The 20841-nt window shown below is 42.4% G+C and overlaps 1 protein-coding gene across 2 annotated transcripts in view; it reads right to left on the bottom strand.

Moving 5' to 3' along the window:
- kcna4 (potassium voltage-gated channel, shaker-related subfamily, member 4) overlaps positions 1-18493 on the bottom strand; it is a 70097-nt gene extending 51604 nt beyond the window's left edge. For both annotated transcript variants that reach the window (XM_034680869.1, XM_034680870.1), the window contains exon 1: positions 15194-18493. In XM_034680869.1, coding sequence (XP_034536760.1) covers positions 16328-18445 — 2118 coding nt within the window. In that variant the 5' untranslated portion in view covers positions 18446-18493 and the 3' untranslated portion in view covers positions 15194-16327. The remainder of the gene's footprint in view (positions 1-15193) is intronic.
- Between the last annotated feature and the right edge of the window lie 2348 nt (positions 18494-20841).

Here is a 20841-nt window from a genome sequence, read left to right as displayed (position 1 = left end):
TTTCTCTGACTGAGTAAATGTACTCTGTGAAGCCTAATTTTTGTTCTTGAATGGTTTTAATCAGAACAACTAATGCAGTCCCACAGGAACTGATACTGATAGTAACCATCCGTGCATGTTTCTTGTCCAGGAAATGAGGGAGACCTGGAAGAAAGCCACTCCCCATGCATTACAAACTAATCTAAAGAGAGCTGTTTCTGTAACATTTTGCAGCAGATGATGCCTGTAGTGCATAGTTATCAAGCTCACTCTCCAATGATCTTGTAGACACATACTGATGCATGTGTAAGTGTGTGTGTTTCTCTAGTCCCACAGCAGGACAAGCATCTGCGGCCTAACAAAGTTTACAGGACCCAGCAGGGTGCCCGTCCTCTGCTCACCAGCTCATCTTCCCAGGGAGCGGGAGAGAGAAAACTTTTTTATAGTTGAGCAGCTGCTGCATTTAATCAAATCTCCAGCTTGTTCATAAAAAAAAAAGCTGCAGCACTGTGGGGTTTAAGGTAGCACTCTGGAGAATGAAGGTTAAGAAAAAAAAATCCCCAAAACTTGATATGACAAATCCTTGAAATGCTTACCTTTCCCAAAGCCATGACAAATCTGTAATCCTCTGCTGCCCCAGATTGTCTGCGTGTGTGACAGCAAACCTAATCAACATTTTGACCAAACATACCTGTGTGTGCACTGCGGGAAAACTCACCGAGCAGTAAACCTTTTCATAATGTAAATATTGATTGTGTAGTCTTTACTCTTGCTCTCATTGTGGAACCTATGAAACCAGACGATCCTTTTCTTTTCAAGGATCAAAACCTGCTGTTTCTTGAGATAGCTACAAGACAGAGCTTCCAGAAGGGGATGATTTTCCTGAAGGTGCAGAAACTCAACACGGAGGCATATGTGTAATTAGCAATACAATCCTCACGTCTAGAGTAGAGTAACACAATAATGCCTCAGATACTGTTGGATTAATGCAGCCAATTAGAAAGAGGGGATACAGTGGAGGGTGCAGAGACTCAGGTTGCTCTCTGTCAATAGAGAGACATTATGTAACTGCTTCATGGAAACCGCAAGCTGGTTTAAACTTACACCAGGGCCGTAATCCCAAGAGTGCTTTATTAACTGCTCTCGTCAGACTGAGCTGTGAACATTTTGTTTACTTGGAAAATGGGAGGTGACAAACGGTCCTTGTCAATTACATGATGGCCCGGAGCAAGTAAGACACCAGCCCAGAGCAGGTAATTGGTCAAAGAAAGGGCAAGTTGTCGTGCTCGCTGTTTGTGACACAGCACATTTGCAGTTTACAGTAGTCATGGAAAAAGATTCATAACATGATTTCTTAGTAACTAGAAATTACTACACAGTACATTTTCAAAAACAGTGAGTTATTCATCCCAGTGAGGCTACAAGAGGAGGCCTCTTATTGCATTGTGGTCAGAGTTGATTTTACAAGTGGAAAAAAATCAGCTACATGCTAAATGGACTGCATTTATGCTGTGCTTTTCCAGCCTTGAGTCCATTCAAAGTACTTTTCCTTACATGCCACGGTTACCCATTCACACATGAGGCAGAGGCTGTAGTACAAAGTAGCCTTCGGCACCAAAAGACTGTCCATGTTTACTGCAACATGAACAGAACAACAGCTATCCTGAGTGAAGCCAGAGCTTTAAGGGTGTATTCACAGCCTAAAAGCTCTTAATGTTAAAAAGATGATTGATTGACAGCTCTGTTGACAAATGCGGCTCCTGCAGCAGTCTTTAACAATTTAGCAGAGCAGAGGAAGAACAGAGAAAGAAAACGTGACCAAACAGCGCCGTAACGAAGCTGCGCTATTATCACACCTTTGTACTTGTATAACGGCTTAATATTGGTGTCCCAGCAGAAACACGAGAACACACAGAGGGAGCTTCATGTAAACACAGCCAGACTTGCACACACACGCAGCACTGTTCCACACTGCCTGCTCCATCCACTCACAGTGATCCTGTCTCGCCCTGTAACGCCTCTGTGACTACCTCTGTGACTACCACTGTGACTACCTCTGTGACTACCTCTGTGACTACCTCTGGTGCCAGCACAGTGGACGGACAACTTGGTCCCACCATTAAGCCTCTGTGACATTCATGCTGAAGATGAAATGTGTAAATATCGTGCCTTGAACTGGCAATATGAAAAAGGCTTATGTGTTTGACAACATACTGCTACTTTGGTTAAGGTTGCTGGAGTGTAGGCTTCCCTCTATCCAGAAATAGAGAGCAAGGCAGTCAATAACTGGAAGTGTATCTAGGTTCCCTCAGGTCCTGCATCTCTCTCCATGTTCTTTGTATCCTGTACTTTGAAACCATCTGAATGTGGTGGATTTAGTGAAGACTGTTTTTTACTACTGGTACTGATAGTGGCTGAATAGACTTTTATAATTCAAACCAGATTAAATCTCTTTTATTCTGTTGTAAAACCAATCCCTTACTGTGTAAGAGTATGATATGAATAACAAGAACAGGGTGACCCTCCACTAATGTGAGCATAAACTCTGAGAGAATCCAGTTAATGTGATCACACAGCAGACGAGCACTACAGGGTGGATGTGTCATTTTTGTATCAGACTATCTTCTGAAGGCAATTGTGAATAACAATGCGCTCATAGGTCTTGAAAGTGCTACATTAGTTCAGTAGTTGTTGTTGTTGTTATAAGGCTGGTTAGATTCAATGCTGACAGTTGCAGCCTACGTTAGAGCCAAGCAGCAACACAAACTCCACTACAGCTACACACTCTGCTTGACTAAACTCACTTGTTTTGAAGATACTACAGCATTAAGCCATACGTATGTAGTATGCAGTACGTACTGCATGCTGCATTCTCCATACTGCGTTTGAAGCATAGACTGTATAAAATATGGATGTAGTATCCGTGAAGTCACCCATCTGTTTCTGAACCGCTGTTTGAGGCAAATCGGCGGCGGCAGCCATATTGCTGCTGTGGAGCGATTGTGACATAAAGAGGAGGGCTTTGAGCCTCCTAGCCAACAGCTACAGTGTTCCCGCAGTCAACTGTGCCTCTCATTTGAAGACTTGTATTCTCAATATCTTCGAAATTGCAGCTTTAGGAAAAAAAATTCAACCCCCTCACAGTGAGAGCAGATCGAGAAATTAACTACCCAGACTACACTTGTCTTTTGTACCATGCTGTAAACATGTTTATTTCTGCTGTAAAGATCGTCTTTTTCCCATTCATGTGTATGTGACTTCCGGTACTTCCGGAGCCAGTCTCAAGCGGATCCTCGATGAGCTGCAGCTTTTAACACTTCCACATTGGACTCATATTTGTAGACCGGAGGTTGCCGCTTGGTTTGAAGGTAGTATGTGGTATGACTGTTCTGTTGGATCTCTTTTGAAATATGCTGGGTCAGGCGTCGCTGGATTTTCAGTTTCGGAAAGTGGAAGTAAACAATGGCTAAGCGGATAGTGAAACTGCTTCTGGAGAATCCACTTGTGATTTAAAAAGTTAGGAAGTCGTTTATATGAATTTTTATAATTTTATAGATATGAACAGTTACCTCTGTAATTACGTGAAGTTATAAGATTCACCAGCATTTATTTTGCATTCCTTCACTATAAATGTAACCGCTAAACGTCTGATACAACTCCAACACAGTAGGTGGCGGTAATGCACCTAAAAAATGAGTAGCGCTGTACATTCTGGGAAATAGTACGTGAGGATGACTGGTCCGCTGCATAGACATTTTCCCGAATCAGTACAACTTCTTGGTAGTTTTGGCATACTACAGATTTACAGATACTGAAGTTTGAACAAATCAGTACTAATTACTAGTATAGTACACAGTTTCGAAAACAGCACATCTCTTTCCCTCTTGCTAGATCGTCCAAATGTTAGGTTGAGTCAGCATTTCCAAAACGGCGACTGCAATCATTGGGCCTCAAAACTACTTCAGAAACCAATGGGTGACCTCACTGTCCCAATCCACCACAGTCCTGTTTTTGGTTTTAGAAAGGGTGTTGCATACATTTTTCAAACCTTTATTGCAGGTAGGGATCAGCGACCTGTCTACTGACACAGCAAAACATCTGTCAAAAAATGCCGGTCACGGTCTTTAACCTGTGAAAGCTTATTTAGTTTCCCTCATCTGCCTTTGGCTCGCTCTTTCTCCCAGCTTTCTTTGACTAATGGTTTTGACAACAAGTCATTCATAATCACAGTCAAGAGTAACTCCAGAGGTTCAAAATGACCATTATGCCTCTTCTGAATCATTTTTAATGCTTTGTCTCTTTTATCGACACAACAATTAATCTTGAGTGCTCACATGATGACACTAGCTGGGATGGTCTATTGTGTGTGTTGGCTACAGAACTAGCTGACAGTCCTTTATCAGGCCTGATTAATGTATTGGCAGGACAGACAAAGACATTCCAGCCTCATGAACTTCCTCTCCGTTTCTCTTGCTGTTTTCTTTTCAGCTTACTTTGATTACTTCCAAGAAGAAATATTTTATCAGAGGCCTGATGGCTAGTATAAAACATTGATAATTTACAGTAATCACCGAAAAAAAAACAGCATTTAAGATTCTTTTCTGGAACAACCAGAGACATTATTGTGTTGGTCCAGTCTGTTTAATTCTGCTTGATTCAGGTTTTTTCCACAATTTCATTATAGTTATAAAAACAAGAGGAAGAATGTATGAGCAGGATGAACTTTCCTTGTCCTCAAATATAGCCATTTATTTCTGTAGGGAGCACCGTGCTGATAAAATGTGTAAGTCTCCACATTGACTCTGTGGTTTCTATTATTTTTCCATATAGGATCTGTCCTTGGGGCTGTTTGTGTGCATGTACATATTGTTTGCCTCTCTCTCTCTCTCTTTCTTGTTAGAGTGGCCTGTTGTGAATGCAATTTTGTACTTGCTTTGAAAAAGAAATGGTGAAAAAACACGGCTGAAAATGTTCAGTTGTCTGAAAAAGGCCTCTTAGTAGTGGTCAGATTGGTTGTATCACACTGGAGGTATCCTGCAGAGATTTTGACCTCCATGGAGGGATGTTTTCCCTTTTTTTATCTTTGATGTTGTTCTGCTTATTCTGCCAAATGAAAGAAGAAGTGCATATGCAGGCAAGTGCAATATACAAAATACATTCCTGCCAATGTTTCAGTGAAGATGTGAAATTAAAGCCCAAATGAATGCACCAGCATGTCTGGCATGAAGAGGACTGCACGATAGCAAACACTTTACAATGCAACTTTGAAGTTTTTTTAGAAAATCTGATGAGGAGGGAAATTCCTTCAGCACGTTTGGATTCAAAATGTCAAAGCCCCAATAACTATAAATGACTTGTGTTGGTGTACGAGGTCTTTAAAAATTCAATGTTGACATTCAGAGGTCAAATATAAAAACACCTGACTCTGCAAATGACGCAAAATAATTACAATAACAGCCTGACTCGCAATCTGACTTTATCTCTACAGACAGAATCATTCTTTCTATCACTCCTGATACTTTATCTATGATCAGTGGTTGCCCCTGTTGCTGAATGTTTGCACCATGTTCTACTACAACATCACATGAGGATGTTATGAGAACAAAATCACAGCTTATATAGCCATGATAATTATATTTATGGCTAACTTGTTGTCAACAATTTTTTTCAGAATCTAAAACACAACACAGTCAAAGATCATTTGAAAAATCCCTCATCTCATGACTTACACATTCAGTACACCTCACTTTAACTGTTAGTAAATCATATGTGTGAGTGGGGTTTGTTTTATGAAAAAACTAGCCTGGCATCCAGGGGCTGATCCAGACTTTTTTTGACTGGGGTGGTCAAACTGGGGCACAGACTTAAGCAGGGTGGCATGAAGTATCTGCAGGCACACACACACTTAAAGGAATACTATTAACAGTATTTAGCAGATCCATCTCTACAAATAGTATCTACTTTAACGTTAAAGTATCTAAATGATGCTATGATCTTTTTGCTTTTACTTTATGAAGTAAAACAACAGTGTAGCAACATTTATACCTCCTCTACTTATTTAGTAAGACTTTACAGAGATGTTTGTCCAAAATCACAATTAATGGTAAAGAAAGATAAATAAGCCACATTGAAATACTAAGAGAGCTTCTTGCAGCCTTACTTGACTAAAACATAAGTCCCACCTCTGAAAAGGCAAACAACCAATTGTAGTATAAGATTTAGAGTTGGTCAATCAGGTTTTGAGGCGGGCCTAGGTCACCTTTACCACTCCCTGGATCCACCCCAGGCCCGGTCATGTCTGCAGGTTTAACTGTGCTTTTGTTGAGGCTGATTTAAAGATGCTCTAAGTCACCTTAATGATAATTACATTGGAGGCGTTGTGAGGTGCTGTTGAACTGTCCAGAGTTCATTAGAACCTTCATAATGGATTAATTAAGGGACTCTCACATTAGACTGCACTGGCTTTTATTAAATGTGCTGGGGTTGATGAAATGTCACAGCCTGTTAACTTTGTGTGTTTTAGTTCAAAGTCATGCAGCATTGGTATACCGACCCCCCTCCAATCCCCCCAGGAGTTAAACTGAGTCTAAAAATGTGTATCTGTCTTGGTTTCAGCTCTTTGAATTACTGGCATCCTGTCAAAAGTGTCCCCTGCCTCTCCCCCTGCGAGTGCTGGGATGAGCTCCAGCCCCCTGTGACCCTGAGCAGGTTTCAGCAAATCTAGAAGATGGATGGATGTCTTGGCTGCAGGTAGGAGTCATTTTTTGAGAAGCTAAATGAGCCATTTGTCAACAGGGTCAGCCGAGAATTTGACCTGTGGTTGTCAGCACAATTTGGCTTGTGTTATGCAGAGCAGGTTGTTTCAATCTGGACGTGTCGGCTGTCACATAAAATGTGGGCTGTGAGGAGCATAATTCAATAAGACGTTTGTAAATGTAGATGCCAGCCCGATAGCCACAATGGAAAAGCCAAGTACAGGCCTGCTACCTTTAATCTGCACAGTTTGAACAGAGCTGATTAACTCTGAGACATTTCAGCTCTGGAGCTTTTCTGTCTATTAGGAGTCGAGCCTTTTGTCAGCTTTCAGCCTTCAGAACAGTGTGAGTGTCTGAGCTGTGTGAGCTGTGTGCTGCTTATAACAGGTACATGAAGCCCTGTAAAACTGGACATGAAGCAATGAAGAGTAATTAGTTCATTTTTTTATATTTTGGTATTTCTGGGGCTGTTCTACTTTTCATTCGCAGATATCATCATGAGCTTCCCTTAAATTAAGTCCCTGTATTTCAAGATCACGACAGAGAAGCTTCACATTCTGGATGGAGTCCTTTCTCTTTCAGTTTCACTGTAAACTTCTCCTACCACTCAAACTTTGAAGGGAACATAAAGATCCCAATCTGAGCCCCTGAACACACATCCCCACAGGACTGTATGGTCAAAATCCTGCAAACATCCAGTGCACAAAACAATAACGACCCTTCTCTAAGTTTGTATAAAGTCTTTAAGTTTGTAATTGTACGAGCAAAATAAGAGTTTCTCATACAACCTTTGAACTGTAGTTGTTTGTGTTGACAGTGGATGTCACTGTTTGTCCACAGCTCAGGTATACATTTCAGTCAGGCGTGTTACCTTGGGAGTGCAAAAGGTTGTCGACCACAGTAAACAGGTTACATGTTATTGTAATTAAACAACTATTTTTGGTAACTAGCAGTGTAATAGTTAATTTTCCAATTCAATTACACCATCACAGCTACAGGAATTTAAAGGACTGCGTTACTTTACGCTATATCACTACATAAACAACTACATAACATTAATCATCTGACTTAGCTGTGAGGTTACACCTAAGTCAGCACAGTAGCATCCAGGGAGAAATAATATCTTGTTCTGTAAACACACACATGGCTGATAATCATTAAGATGTGAGCTTTCTGTCTTGAAAATAACAGCAATATTTTTCCCTCCTCGAGTTAAAGGACAAGAATACAGTGTTGAGTTGTAGTCTATGTGCAGGAGGAAAAGGTTCTGTGCCCCCTATTGTTGTCTGCTTTTCAACTGCAGGCTGAAGTCCCAGGTAGATTGTGCAAATCAGGCCAGTGACGTATGGAGGAAAAAAAGGCAAATGCACTACACCACCAGACCAGTAGAAGGCAGTAAAACAAAGACAAATGCCATTCATCACAGATTACACCATAGGAGCCGACGGACAGACAGGTATCATTATGAGCAACACAACAGTTAGCCTGTTAGCATGGAAGAGACTCAGCTTGCGCTATATTTAGATGGTGCTATATTTCATCACAGATGGATTCACTGAATCAACACATTAGAGGACATAAGCACGGGCAGCAAAGACGTTCCAACACAGCTTTAAAATCGTTTTTAACTCAAAAGCCGTGGCTGAGATCGAGGGGTGTCTTGGTTTTGGTTTTAACTGCCGACTTTCAGTCGGGTGCATCTAGGGGTGTGCGGTAAACTGGTATCATTACGGTCACCAGTATAATATGTTGCCACGAAATGGATTTTGCAATACCGTAATTACCGCGGTAAAGCGTTGTTTTCACATAATTTGAGCCAAGTAGTTGTATGTGGGAGATTTACTTAAAAGTAAATAGTAAGTGCATACACTTTTAAGGGCCAGTGACACTGGTGACACTGAGTCACTGATGTCGCTTACTAGAGGAAGTAAAAATTTACCGGCGTCCAGAAAGCGAAACAGCGAGCCAAAACACTGCAGATTTGTGGTCCGTCCAGCCGCACTACTAAGCCATATATCAGCCTCACAATACACTATGTTGATAATGACTGGACTCTGAGCAGCACATGCCGCCTAACATATTTTTTCCCCAATGAGCACACAAGTGAAATAATTGCTCCGAACCTGGCTCTGATTCATTCATTCCTCAGCCTCTCTTTTTCCTTCTCTCTGCTCTCTGTCACACACACACACACACACACACACACACACACACACACACACGCACGCATGCATGCACGCACGCACGCACGCACACACGCACACACACGCACACCATGTGACATGCTTTTAGCAAATTCTGCCAACATACTGTTGAATGGAAACGTATGTATGTGATGACCATCAATAAATTTAAGGATTTAACGGATATTTTATTCACTGACACAAAAAGCACACACTATATGCTGGTAAAATAAGTGTAAAGTGTAAAAAACGGAATTCTAAAACATTTAAAAAACGAATTTGTAAAAAAATAAAACAGATTTCATAGGGCCCTATGGTGTGCATGACGACAGACTGTGGTGCAAACATGGTTAGAGCACAGCAGCTCAACAGGCTACCCTGTTTTGGACACAGGCTGCACATCGTTATAGGTAAGTGTCTATGGTCAAACCTCAAAGCCTAATGCGTGATACAACCTAATTAATAACGCTAACAGGTAAATAGGCAAAGGCAAGTCCTTGAAGATATATTTTATATTAGATAAAGGTACTGAACATTTTTTAACAAAAGTAGTGGCATCAAAATAAACATTTTGAAGCAAAATAATAAATACAGATATCATAGTATTTTTCAGTTAAGCTATAACATTTAATTAGTGATGCATTATTGCTTTGTATCTGGTAAATACAGGGGTCATTTTGGAACTACTTTAAGTGGTGAATTTAATTGCTCAACCTTTAATGATTATACACCATAGTTTTATTACTCAATTTGTTAATTCTGTCTTGGCCGGGTTCTACTTGACTTGAAAGACTAAATGAATAAATGAATAAAGTATAGCAACTCTTCCAAAAGCACATTGTGGCCAAGACCTTTTTCTAACACATTAGTAGACATTTTCCACCTGCTAGGATGTGTACTAGGTAAGGCAAGGCAACTTTATTTGTATAGCGCATACACGAGGGCAACTCAATGTGCTTTACATTAAAACATTAAAAGCATTGGAAACATTCAGACAAGCATAAAAGAGCACAATTAAACTGCGTACACTTACAACATAGATCAAACAGAGCCAGAATCATGTTTTTAAAAGACTACTCCATTTCATGTTGGAAAACAGTGATATAATACCTTTATCGCAATATGAAGGAAAAATACTGTGATATAAATTTTAGGTCATATCGCCCACCACTAGAAGCATCCCTCATAAACGTCTTTAGACGATCATTAAATATCTGATGAGGATATTTTGAATCTTAACAAAAACTAAACTAGTTTGCATTCCCAGGAACTCCCTCTGTGTTTCAACAGCTGTGTAAACTCCACAAACACCGTTACGTTCAGCCGAAGGTCTCCAGTTTACAGGGTCAAACCGTAACATCAACAGAGACACATTCGTGGTGGGCTGAGAGAAGACTACTGTTACAAGCTGCTAAATCAAGTGAATCACAGCTTCCTCTTTTGAAAAGTACAAACACATTCAAAAAAGATAGAACAAAGTAAAGAAAGAGAAATCAAGTTAATCACAGATGTGTGTGAACGGGCAGAATAAAATCACTGCAGGTAATCTACCAATCAGACAGGTTTAGCATTGCAGGCCCTGCCGCCACGAAAGTCCCGGGACCTTTGATAAGTACTACCCCCCAAGCAGAGACTTTTCATTGGGGAGATTAACTACCCTTGAACTAAATTTATACCATAGTTCCACCGGTCAAAATGCACGTAGTTCAGGGGTAAAGTCCCTCGTTTCGGGGTGAAGTTCCTGTGGCCGAAAAACGCCTTAAGCTAGTTGTCAGAGAGCCTGGTGCTGCAAACAGCGATACCCAGGTGCAGCTCATGTTATCTAGGCAGACAAGGAGGAGACGCTCCATCCAAACAGCCAAGGCTTGATTTTAAATCACAGCCAGCTCCACAATCTACGAACCAAGACGGACTAAACAGACTGACTGTCAGGTATGTTGTTGAAGACATGCTTCACATATCAGCTGTTGAGTCAGCTGTTTTCAGAGACCCAATTTGCAAAATACCAGTAAGATGAGAGGCAGGCAGCATTAATAAGAGTGTTGAAGCTAAAATAAGTGACTTTCCCCAGTAACCAGTTACTTTGATAAAGCAGTAACTCAATAATTGAGTTACTCTTTGATTACAGTAACTAGAAATTGTTACTTCTTACTAATTTTCAGTAACTTTCCTGACACTGTTTATCAGAGGTTAAATGTTTTATGTTGGTTTCTTCACTGTTCTGGATACTACTCGCATTGTGGCATTGGGAGATAAGTAAAATTAAGTGGATTAATTTCAATTTGTTCTGGCTGTAAATCCACAACAACATGATTACAGCATATTTTAACGTTATCTTCAACCAGCCAAGTTACTAAAGGATCAAACACCTCATTCACTCAGTACTAGACTGCTCTCCTTTAGCAGTCATATTAAAGAATGATTAAGATATCATCATATAATATCATGTAGGGGGAAAAGTGTCCACTGACAGCTCTAAAAATTCTTACTCTCAACCAATCTCATTTTTAAACTCTGGCAGTAAAGATGATCTGAGCTTCACCACCCTGCTACACACAAACATTTTGGTTTCAAAACGCTTCTGACTTCATGTAATATGTTGTCGTTTACTGCTTGCAATGTTTTAGATCTTGTCATGCACTTTTGGCTGCACAGCAAGTTCCCCCACTGGGCTCAAGTTCTGCCTGACTTTGGTTGATCCTTCATGCATCAAAAGTCCTATTTTACTGTGCCACAGTCTTATCTTTGTGTGCTTACGTGTTGACTTCTCTATGGTGCCATTTTGACCAAGAAATGATAGGAGTTGAATGACATCTCTTGGTCAATAAAATCATCTTAACTCTACATTTGGACAGTGGCTTTGCCTCAAAGAGAAGGCGTCAAGTTTGGGTAAAAGTGTTGAGAAAGTCCTTGACAGTTTTCCATTTCACTCGACTTGTAATCCAGCCTTGAAGCTATGCTGTTATACACATGTAAGAAAACTGACTCACTTTGGCTTACTATTGTTTGTTCCATCTAGCAGTGTGGAGCATTGTAAACACTATTTGTCAATGAGCCCCTTCTGTCTGGTATAAAGCTGCATCTTAGTCAATGACTCTTAAAGCTGCCTCATATTTATACTCTCAAGATGAGTAAGTCTGACTTTCCTGATCACATTATGGCTCTACATAATTAGCTCACATAGGATAGACATATTGACAAAGCCCATCACTCTCTCTGTAACATAAAGCTTCTTCTTCAAACTGTGTTCTCTGTGTGACCAACAGGTTAAAAAATCACACAGGTATTCATGTGAAAAAGGTTTTAAATACAGGCAGGCAACTGTCACGACAGAGAAGCTACAACCTGCACATTTAAACTTTCCTAAACAGATTAGTGTCTCAAACTGAGGAGCAAAACTGTGGATTAACTTTGTGTTGATCAGCTCGGCTCACATGCTCTCTGTTCTCTCTTATTACATAACCCGGTCTAACATTACATACACCACGCTCACTTTCTTCCCACCTCTCCTCTATGTCCTTTGACAAGCATGGAATACTTTTAGAAAAAAAATAACCATAAATAACTCTCCATTTGTCACATCACATGGCCCGGCCATATGGTCTAAATCTGCACTACAAAGACACGCCGCACACGTGACAACAGGACGCTCTGAACAGTCAAAACCATTCAGCTCGGTCCTGTGGCTCAGGATGATACGGGCTGTTTTCACCTTCAGCTCAGCAGCTTCAGTCCTAAGAATATGCCTGACCCACACACTTTGCTTAGAAAACGTTTTGGATTGCGCCTCTTGCAATAAGCCACATTATGTAAGTGCTAAGTGTGAGGTATCAAGAGGAGTTGGCTGGGGGCCATGACGCTGCTGTGTGTGTTTGGTGGTGGGTGCAGGTGTTGAAAATATCTTGCATGAATAGTTCTTCTGAGGATACCAACACAGAGAAATAAATAATTATGCGCTGATGCAGTGGTTCTGTGCTGAGGAGCACTGATGGAGTGAGTGGCAGCAAGTATGGATCCACTGTATGAATGCAAATTACCATTGACTGAGACAAATGCTGGTATATCTGAAGTATCAGTCCTCAGTGTTTAAACCCTGCAAAGTATGGCTAAGTTACAGCTTGTATTTGTATTTTACTCTTCAAGAGCAACAGTTATCATGTTTCCTTTACTTTTTCCCAACATGCATTAAGTTTCAATTGGATCAGGAATTCAAAATGACCCCAGCAGAAACAAACACTGTGTTTTTAGTACCACTGGAAGTCTCTTTATCAAAACAAGACGAAGATGTAGTTTGAAGAGGTCCCGTGCAGACTCGGGGGAGTTGTTGTCTTCGTTGTTTAACATTCTTTTAAGAGGAGTAGTTAAAAGCACATCACATAGGAGAAGGGCAACTGAGAAAACCTGCATCTACTAAAAAACAGGCACACTAACTTCACATCAATTGATATTTTAACTATCACAATGTTTTGACACCACCGAGTTTGTCAGCTGAATAAACATCCACAGTGTGACTGACGTCTGATGTGACTTGGACAGAAATTGTGTACATGTAGTTCTTCAGGAGTTTTGAGACTTAGAGGTTTGAGTCATATTCAGCATTAGCAAATGTAATTTGTTTGGAGACTTCCTCCGTCACTCTCTGATATATCATTCAGTGATTCCAGTTTACTCTCACCCTTGCCTTTAGTAAAAATCCTGCATTTCTTTAAGTTTAAACATGTTGGAAAGTTTTCAGATTCTGTGGGTCAAAACTTTACAAAATATATAACTTAGACCTTTTTTACTAATAAATGTAAACATGTTATATTTAGTAAAGAAAGTATTACAGTACATTTATAATAGTACATTTTGATACTTCCTTTATTCGTTGAATACATTCTGCATTTAGAAAATATATTGTGTAAACCAGAGTTACAAATGTGAGACATCTTGTCTCTGTTCAAACATCTCTAAAGTTAGGATATGAAAATATAAAAAATAATTGGAGCTGTTTTTGTAAAGGTAAAAACATTTTCTTTAAATTGCATCTACTCCATCTTCATAGAAAATCCAGAATATCTGATGATGCAAATGTTTCACATTTCAAAGGTTTATCTGCTTCACTCTCTCCTGCTCTCTTTTTGGCATTAAAATCTTGTCATGTTCCTGATGTAAGTTAGTCTTATTTGACGTTTAAATCCAATCCATGATTGTTGAAGATATTATTATACATTCTTGTATTTCTATGTTTTACCCTCAATCTAAATACATCCAGCTAACCTGTAATAAAATGTGCAGGGTTTTTTTTTACATATGCTGTAGCTTATTTGCCATTCTCAGTTTTGTGTGTACGAGGCTTTTATATTTGTACATTTCTACACACGTGCTATGTGCATTGTGGACTATTACTGGCCCACCAACTAGCTGGCTAGCACACACAAAGAATTCTTCAAACTGAATCTGAAGAAACATTGTCATGAATGAATGTGTGTGTGAGGGGGAGGGGTGTTTTGCTCTTCCATGTATTATCAGAGGAACAACGATATATAGATTTTTGCATGATCTGAAATCATAACAGTCCTGGTGTAGACTGATAAAAACAGAATCATCTGGCTTCCAGTGTCACAGTGCCTTTATGCTATGCCTGCTCTGGACGGTGGGGCTACATCAGTCAGACAACTGCATAACAGAAAACAACACAGACAACCCGGATATGTTTTAGTGAATGAAGCCAACTGCCTGGCAAAGCATGAAGTAAACTCTGTTGAAAACTTACATTTTAAAGTTATAATCAAAGCTTTTAACAAAAGTGTTGCATTTGGAAACATTTCTCAAATTACCTTTGTGTCAAATCCTACAAAACCTTCAATTTAAAGTTCTGTCCCAATGTACCCTTTAACAGATAATTACAGATATTATGATTGATATGTTTTTGTAGTTGTTGTATCTTAGACCTCACTGTGTCTTGCAGGCTGTACAGGAGAAACGTTAATCGATCACATGATGACTGAAACGAGCGGGCGTCTACCCACAGTATTTTACGCACTATTACGCACGCGCAATCATGCATCGCTGTTTGGTCCAAGGGAAAAACAAATGTCAGAGACAGAAATATTACTCAGTTTGTTTTATATTTAGAAATAGTTAGTAGTGAGTGTTTTATTTGTTGTATTTATCATCTCTCTGATATTCCTCCATATTTTCAGGAGCATTATTGGCCCACACAGTGACACTGCGAGTTGTTTTCATCATCACTGCATAAAAATCACTGTCACACACAAACTGCAGGCTACATACCTTGGAAGACATCCACATCCCGACCATCATCTGAGCTCGGAGATAATCATAGTCCTCTTGAGGAAAAAAAGTAACATTTTGTGCACGAAGTCCAGCGGACAGGAGAGGAAGTTGCTCGCAAACTCCCCTCGGAGGAGTTTCCACAACAGAGTCATTTTTGCTATAGCTTTCCATCTGCGTCCTTGTAAAGGGATATTGTCTGTTTGAGGTTGTTTCTATGAAGCTGGGGAAACTGTTGTCGCCAAGGCCCCAAGCCTGTCCATACAAAACCTGGCGAGGCGAGTCATTTCTCCAGCCACGTTTGACTCTGAATGATTCCTGTGCTTAGCTCTCATGGTGGCTCGACAACACAAGGCTTTTTTTTGGCCTGTTGTGGAAACGCATGTTTGTGTAGATTTCATAGAAATAACTCTAGCCCTGCTTTATTTGATGACTTCTAAATGCTATGTCGTATTATCAATGAGCGTTTTGTTTATAATAAATGTTGGAACATTAATAAAAGTTTTCTTTATCTGTCTTCGACTTTTCCTTTACTGAGGTCCAATTTTTATTGGCAAAACATGAAAGAGGTTGTTCATAACCTTAGTTTGCTCTCTGTGAGGAAGTTAGTCAAACATTCTTCAGCTAAGTGGTCAGAGGAGGACCAAATTGTTGCCATTTGCATGGCCTACAGTTTCTGTCTCTAAAATAAAAACCAGCCTAACCCTGCGCAGATTCTACATTAGTGCAAACAAAATGTATCTTTATTGCATATCAGCAAAACGATCATGTCTACCCTTTCTGTTATTGACAGATGAAACCCATAAAGTGCGTATGCATAGCCTGTCCTGTCGAGAATTTCGATTTATCGTCAGATTTGGAAGCACGGAAAGGTTAAATGACTTAATTAATCAACCCATTTAGGTGAGTATTGGCCTTAATTGCACCTCGGCGTGGAGAGGATTCGGGAGAAACTTTTGTTGTGATCTGAGGAGAAAGAAATATTCTAACCTGCCAATTAGTGGCCTATGAGTGTGAGTGAGAGTGTATGGTCTGAGGCGTGCGTAAAACTTGTGTTGGGGGACCACCTGCTCGTGCAGTGTCTTTTATGGGGCGTATTTCACTTAAAAAGACAACAACGAAATTCTACTTTGATCACACGTCAGTCTGAATGGATTTTGAGTTAGTACTGTTTCTCCTTCCTATGTCTGTTCCGTTTCCTTTACTCGGGCTCTTGTCCAGCCCGCAAAGTGACTCCGTCACCCCCTCCTCCATCTCCATATACTCCGCTTTGTCACCCAGCGAGGAGCCCGAGGGTGAGCCTTTGAATTTCCTCAAGAAGTCCGGGAAGTAGGGGCAGCCCGGGGGCATGCTTTCTACCGCCGGCGTCTGGTCCTCGTTGTCCGTCTCCCTGTGGTAAAAGTAGTTAAAGTTGGACACTATGACTGGCACCGGGAGCGCGATGGTTAACACACCAGCGATCGCGCACAGGGAGCCCACTATCTTCCCCCCGACTGTGATGGGCTTCATGTCACCGTAACCCACCGTTGTCATGGTCACCACGGCCCACCAGAACGCGTCCGGGATGCTCGTGAACTGAGATGTAGGCTCGTCTGCCTCGGCGAAGTAGACCGCGCTGGAGAAGAGGATGACTCCAATGACCAGGAAGAAAATGAGGAGGGCCAGCTCCCTCATGCTGGCGCGCAGGGTATGACCCAGGATCTGCAGCCCCTTTGAGTGCCTGGAAAGTTTGAAGATGCGAAACACTCTTACAAGGCGGATTATTCTCAGGATGGCAAAGCTCATCGCCTGCTCCCCTTTGCCTTGGTGCTGTGCCAGGTCCGTGCCGAGAGTTATGAAATAAGGCAAAATGGAAACAATGTCTATAGAGTTCATAATGTTTTTGAAGAAAGCGGGTTTGCTCGGACTTGCAAAGAAGCGGACTATAATCTCAAAGGAGAACCAGATGATGCAGACCGTCTCCACGATGAAAAACGGGTCGTTGAAAGGAGTAAATCCGTGGTCTGGCTGAGTGGAGTTGACTCGTGGCTGTAGATACTCTTTTTCATCCCTGAACTCCGGCAGCGTCTCCAGGCAGAAAATAACAATGGAAATAACTATAACCAGCACAGACACCACCGCTATTCCCCGGGCAGGGCTCGAGCTCTCTGGATACTCAAAAAGCAGCCAAATTTGGCGCTTGAACTCGTCCTCCGGCAGAGGCTTTTCCTCCTCTTTTACAAAACCTTCATCCTCACGGAACTTTAGTATCGCTTCGTCCCCGAGTTCATAAAACTTCACTTCCTCGGAGAATATATCAAACGGGACATTGACGGGTCTTTTCAACCGCCCCCCTGACTGGTAAAAGTACAGAATGGCGTCAAAACTCGGTCTGTTCCGGTCGAAGAAGTATTCGTTCCTCAGCGGGTCAAAGTACCTGATTCTCTTGTCGGGGTCTCCCAGGAGCGTGTCTGGGAACTGAGTGAGAGTCTTGAGCTGAGTTTCAAACTTCAGCCCCGACACGTTGATGACAACTCTCTCGCAGCAGCACTCGCTGTAAATGTTTTCGTACCCGGACTGAGGGCGCCTGTCCGTGAGCGACACCGTCTCCTCTTCATCATCCATGTTACACAGAAAACTCGACCTCTTGCTTCCCCGGCCCCCCTCCTCCTCCTCCCCCTCCTCCTCCTCCTCTTCCTCGGCACCTTCAGTCTCGTCTTCCTCCTGTATCATGATGTCCTCCTCGGATCCGAGCAGCCTCAGCTCCGACTGGCGCAGGTCACCGCCGAGAGTCTGCGTCCGGCTGCGTCTCCAGCGTCCGACGCCGCGCTGCTTTTTCCGCTCTCTGAGAACTCTCTGTTGTTGCTCGGGCTCCTGCTGGTGCTGCGAGGAGGAGGAGGTGGAGGAGGTTGAGGAGGAGGAGGAGGGGCGCGAGGCGGTACCGCTGCTGCTGATGTTGGCGTTCGTGGAGGAGGAGGCGGCGCGAGACTGATGCTGGCGGTTGTTAAGGAGATGAGCGCTCGAGGAGGAGGAGGAGGAGGAGGAGGTGGACCCCCCATTGCTGCCGCAGCCGCCACCACCACTATTTCCACCTCCACTGCCGCCTCCTCCTCCCTCCGCACCGGAGCCTCCTTCGGCAGCGGCTGCAGCAGCCGCGGCTCTCGTCTGGGCTACCTGGCGCTCTCTTTCGCGCTCCCTCTCCCGTGCGCGAGCTTGGGCATACCCGTAAGGCATGTGGCTGCCGCCGTCCGCGCCCACCATAGCAAACTCCATGTTTGAGTCAATGAGCGGTTCGATCCGTGAGAGCTACAGTGACCGCCTCAGGGCGACGTGGACGCAGGCCAGAGGAGAAAAGTTGCAGCTCATAAAAGCGCGAGGAGAGAGAAAATGAGGCATCAACCGGTTCCACCAATCAGTAGTTAATATGAGAATGTCACAAAAACAAACACACCTCATTCAGGTCCATGAGTGCAGCCCATGTGGCTACTTACATGGCAGGAGATATGTTTCCTTTAGGCACAGGCCTGTAATACTTCATGACATCATTACCGTATCCAAAATCCGTGAGGCCCGGTGGCATAGCCTGTTACGCAGACGCTCTGTGGCAAACTTGCAGCGTCTCTTTTATTTGCTCAGCATCATAAATCACCGAGTCAACAAGCGACACCAAAACAGTCTCTCCTCCTCGCTTACTCCGGTGCCCATCAGGTGGTTAAATCCTCCACGAGTGCGGCTTGCGCCCAAATGCGTTTTTTGATCCTCCGTGGTCACTCCTGGTTGCCATTTTATGTGATGAGATGAAAAAAAAAAAAAACAGATTCTTTGCTGTTATGTTACAAGGCTCCGGCGAATCTGAACCACTTCATAAATCCTTTGACGCTCTGTGGAGCTGTGAGGAGAAGAGAAGAGAAAACTGCAGTTGGTTAAGGCAAAACAAGAAATCAGACAAATAATATGATGTGTTCATATCGATGCTCGTTGTTTTGGCGTCTGCATTGTCCAGGATTTTACGCATTTTCTTGCAGAAAGGGGCGGTAAAACTTAATTCTGCACAGTATTTTTATCCTTTGCATCGTTGATGTCGTTGCAATGATTGTTCCTAGAGTGTGCAGATTACGGAAATGGATGCATTAGGAGGCATTTCTGTTTAGAAAAGCTATTACGCACGAAATTCTGCACGTTGGAACTGCCTCCCTTTATATTATTATGTATACTTACATGTCTAAAGGGGCCAAACAACATCGCCTCTGCCCCCCTTCAGATAAATCTGCTGGAGGAGGAGGAGGAGGAGGAGGAGAAGGTAGGCTAGGTGAGGATGCAGTTCTTCGCTGTTGCCCAAAATCCCGTCTTGATTTTGGAGGGTAATATCACAAATCCCCTCTGTGGTATCCAAGCAGCGAGCATATCATCCACAACAGACATCCGTGCTCTGACGCACACTGAGGAGGACACTTTTTTTGGCTGCGTCTCGACGTCTTGTGTCTCAATTCAACAGGATCTATCGCCACTTCAGCCTCCGTTTCTGCTGCATCGCTCCTGGTTCCCTGGCAGCAATAATCATTAAAGAAAAAAAAGAAGCAGGTGTGGAGTTGGCATCAATGGCAGCCCCGAGCGATCGTGAAGAGAAGATGCGAGGGTGTGTAAAAGTTTACCGTCACGCAGGCAAGGGGAAACGGCCCCCTGGTTGAGTTTGAGCATCACACATCTGTCTGTCTACCGCCGTAGCCCTACCTATACTCCGGTATCCTTCCCATTGTGTGTGTGTGCGCGCGCGCTTGTGTGTGTGTGTGTGTGTGTGTGTGTGTGTGTGTGTGTGTGTGTGTGTGTGTGTGTGTGTGTGTGTGTGTGTGTGTGTGTGTGACGATGGAGAGGCTCGGTGAGAAAGTCGTTCATGTACCGCAGCGCGTGCAGGCGGTGCTCGGTCCTCCCCCAGTGGATGCAGCCGGTCACTGCGCACAGTGCTGCAGTCTCACACCCGAGCCTCTTCTGCCCTTCAGCAGAAGTGCAGGGTGGCAACCGGTGTCCTCACCGAAAAACAGTAAAGCACTACTCTCCATTCATAATAAAGTGAAATTAAGGCTTTTATTTATTTTTTAAAAGCAGAGCGTATAAAACATTTTTGCACTTGAAGATCTCAATTGAACTGAATTGTTCGTCCTGTTTTACCACAAAAATTATCTTGAAATAACATAATTGCATAATTGAGTAATCATGAAAGCTTCCCTTTCGAAATTTGTTCTTTATTCAATCTAACCCCAATCAAGCAGATGAAAAGTATTCAAAATGTTATAGTTAATCTGTGGAGGATTGGGATGACTTTCTCAATACATTATCTTCTGTTCCTGCACATAAACTTTAATTAATAAGCAAGCTTGTCAACTCATTGTAGTATATTTCCTTGACCTCCCTGAAAATGGATGTTTAACAATGCTTGACAGAACATCCATACCCTCCATACAGCCCATCTGTTTTCCCTGTGAGGTAAAAGGGATACTAACCAGCATCAATGTCCTCTTTCTGCGGTCCCTTCCCAAGATTTGATCAAGTATATAAACAGTTTATATAGGTACAACATTTATTTGTTCAGTCTCTTTTTCCTGAGTCTCAGAACAGTTCAGTCAACAGAAATCAGAGAGAAAACCTGAGAACTTGGTGACTCAGCGGAGGTA

This window comes from Notolabrus celidotus, chromosome 3 (genome assembly GCF_009762535.1).
Source record: "Notolabrus celidotus isolate fNotCel1 chromosome 3, fNotCel1.pri, whole genome shotgun sequence".
Taxonomy (NCBI): Eukaryota; Metazoa; Chordata; class Actinopteri; order Labriformes; family Labridae; genus Notolabrus; species Notolabrus celidotus.
Note: the sequence above shows the minus strand (reverse complement) of the source record. Positions and strands in the feature narration are given on the sequence as shown.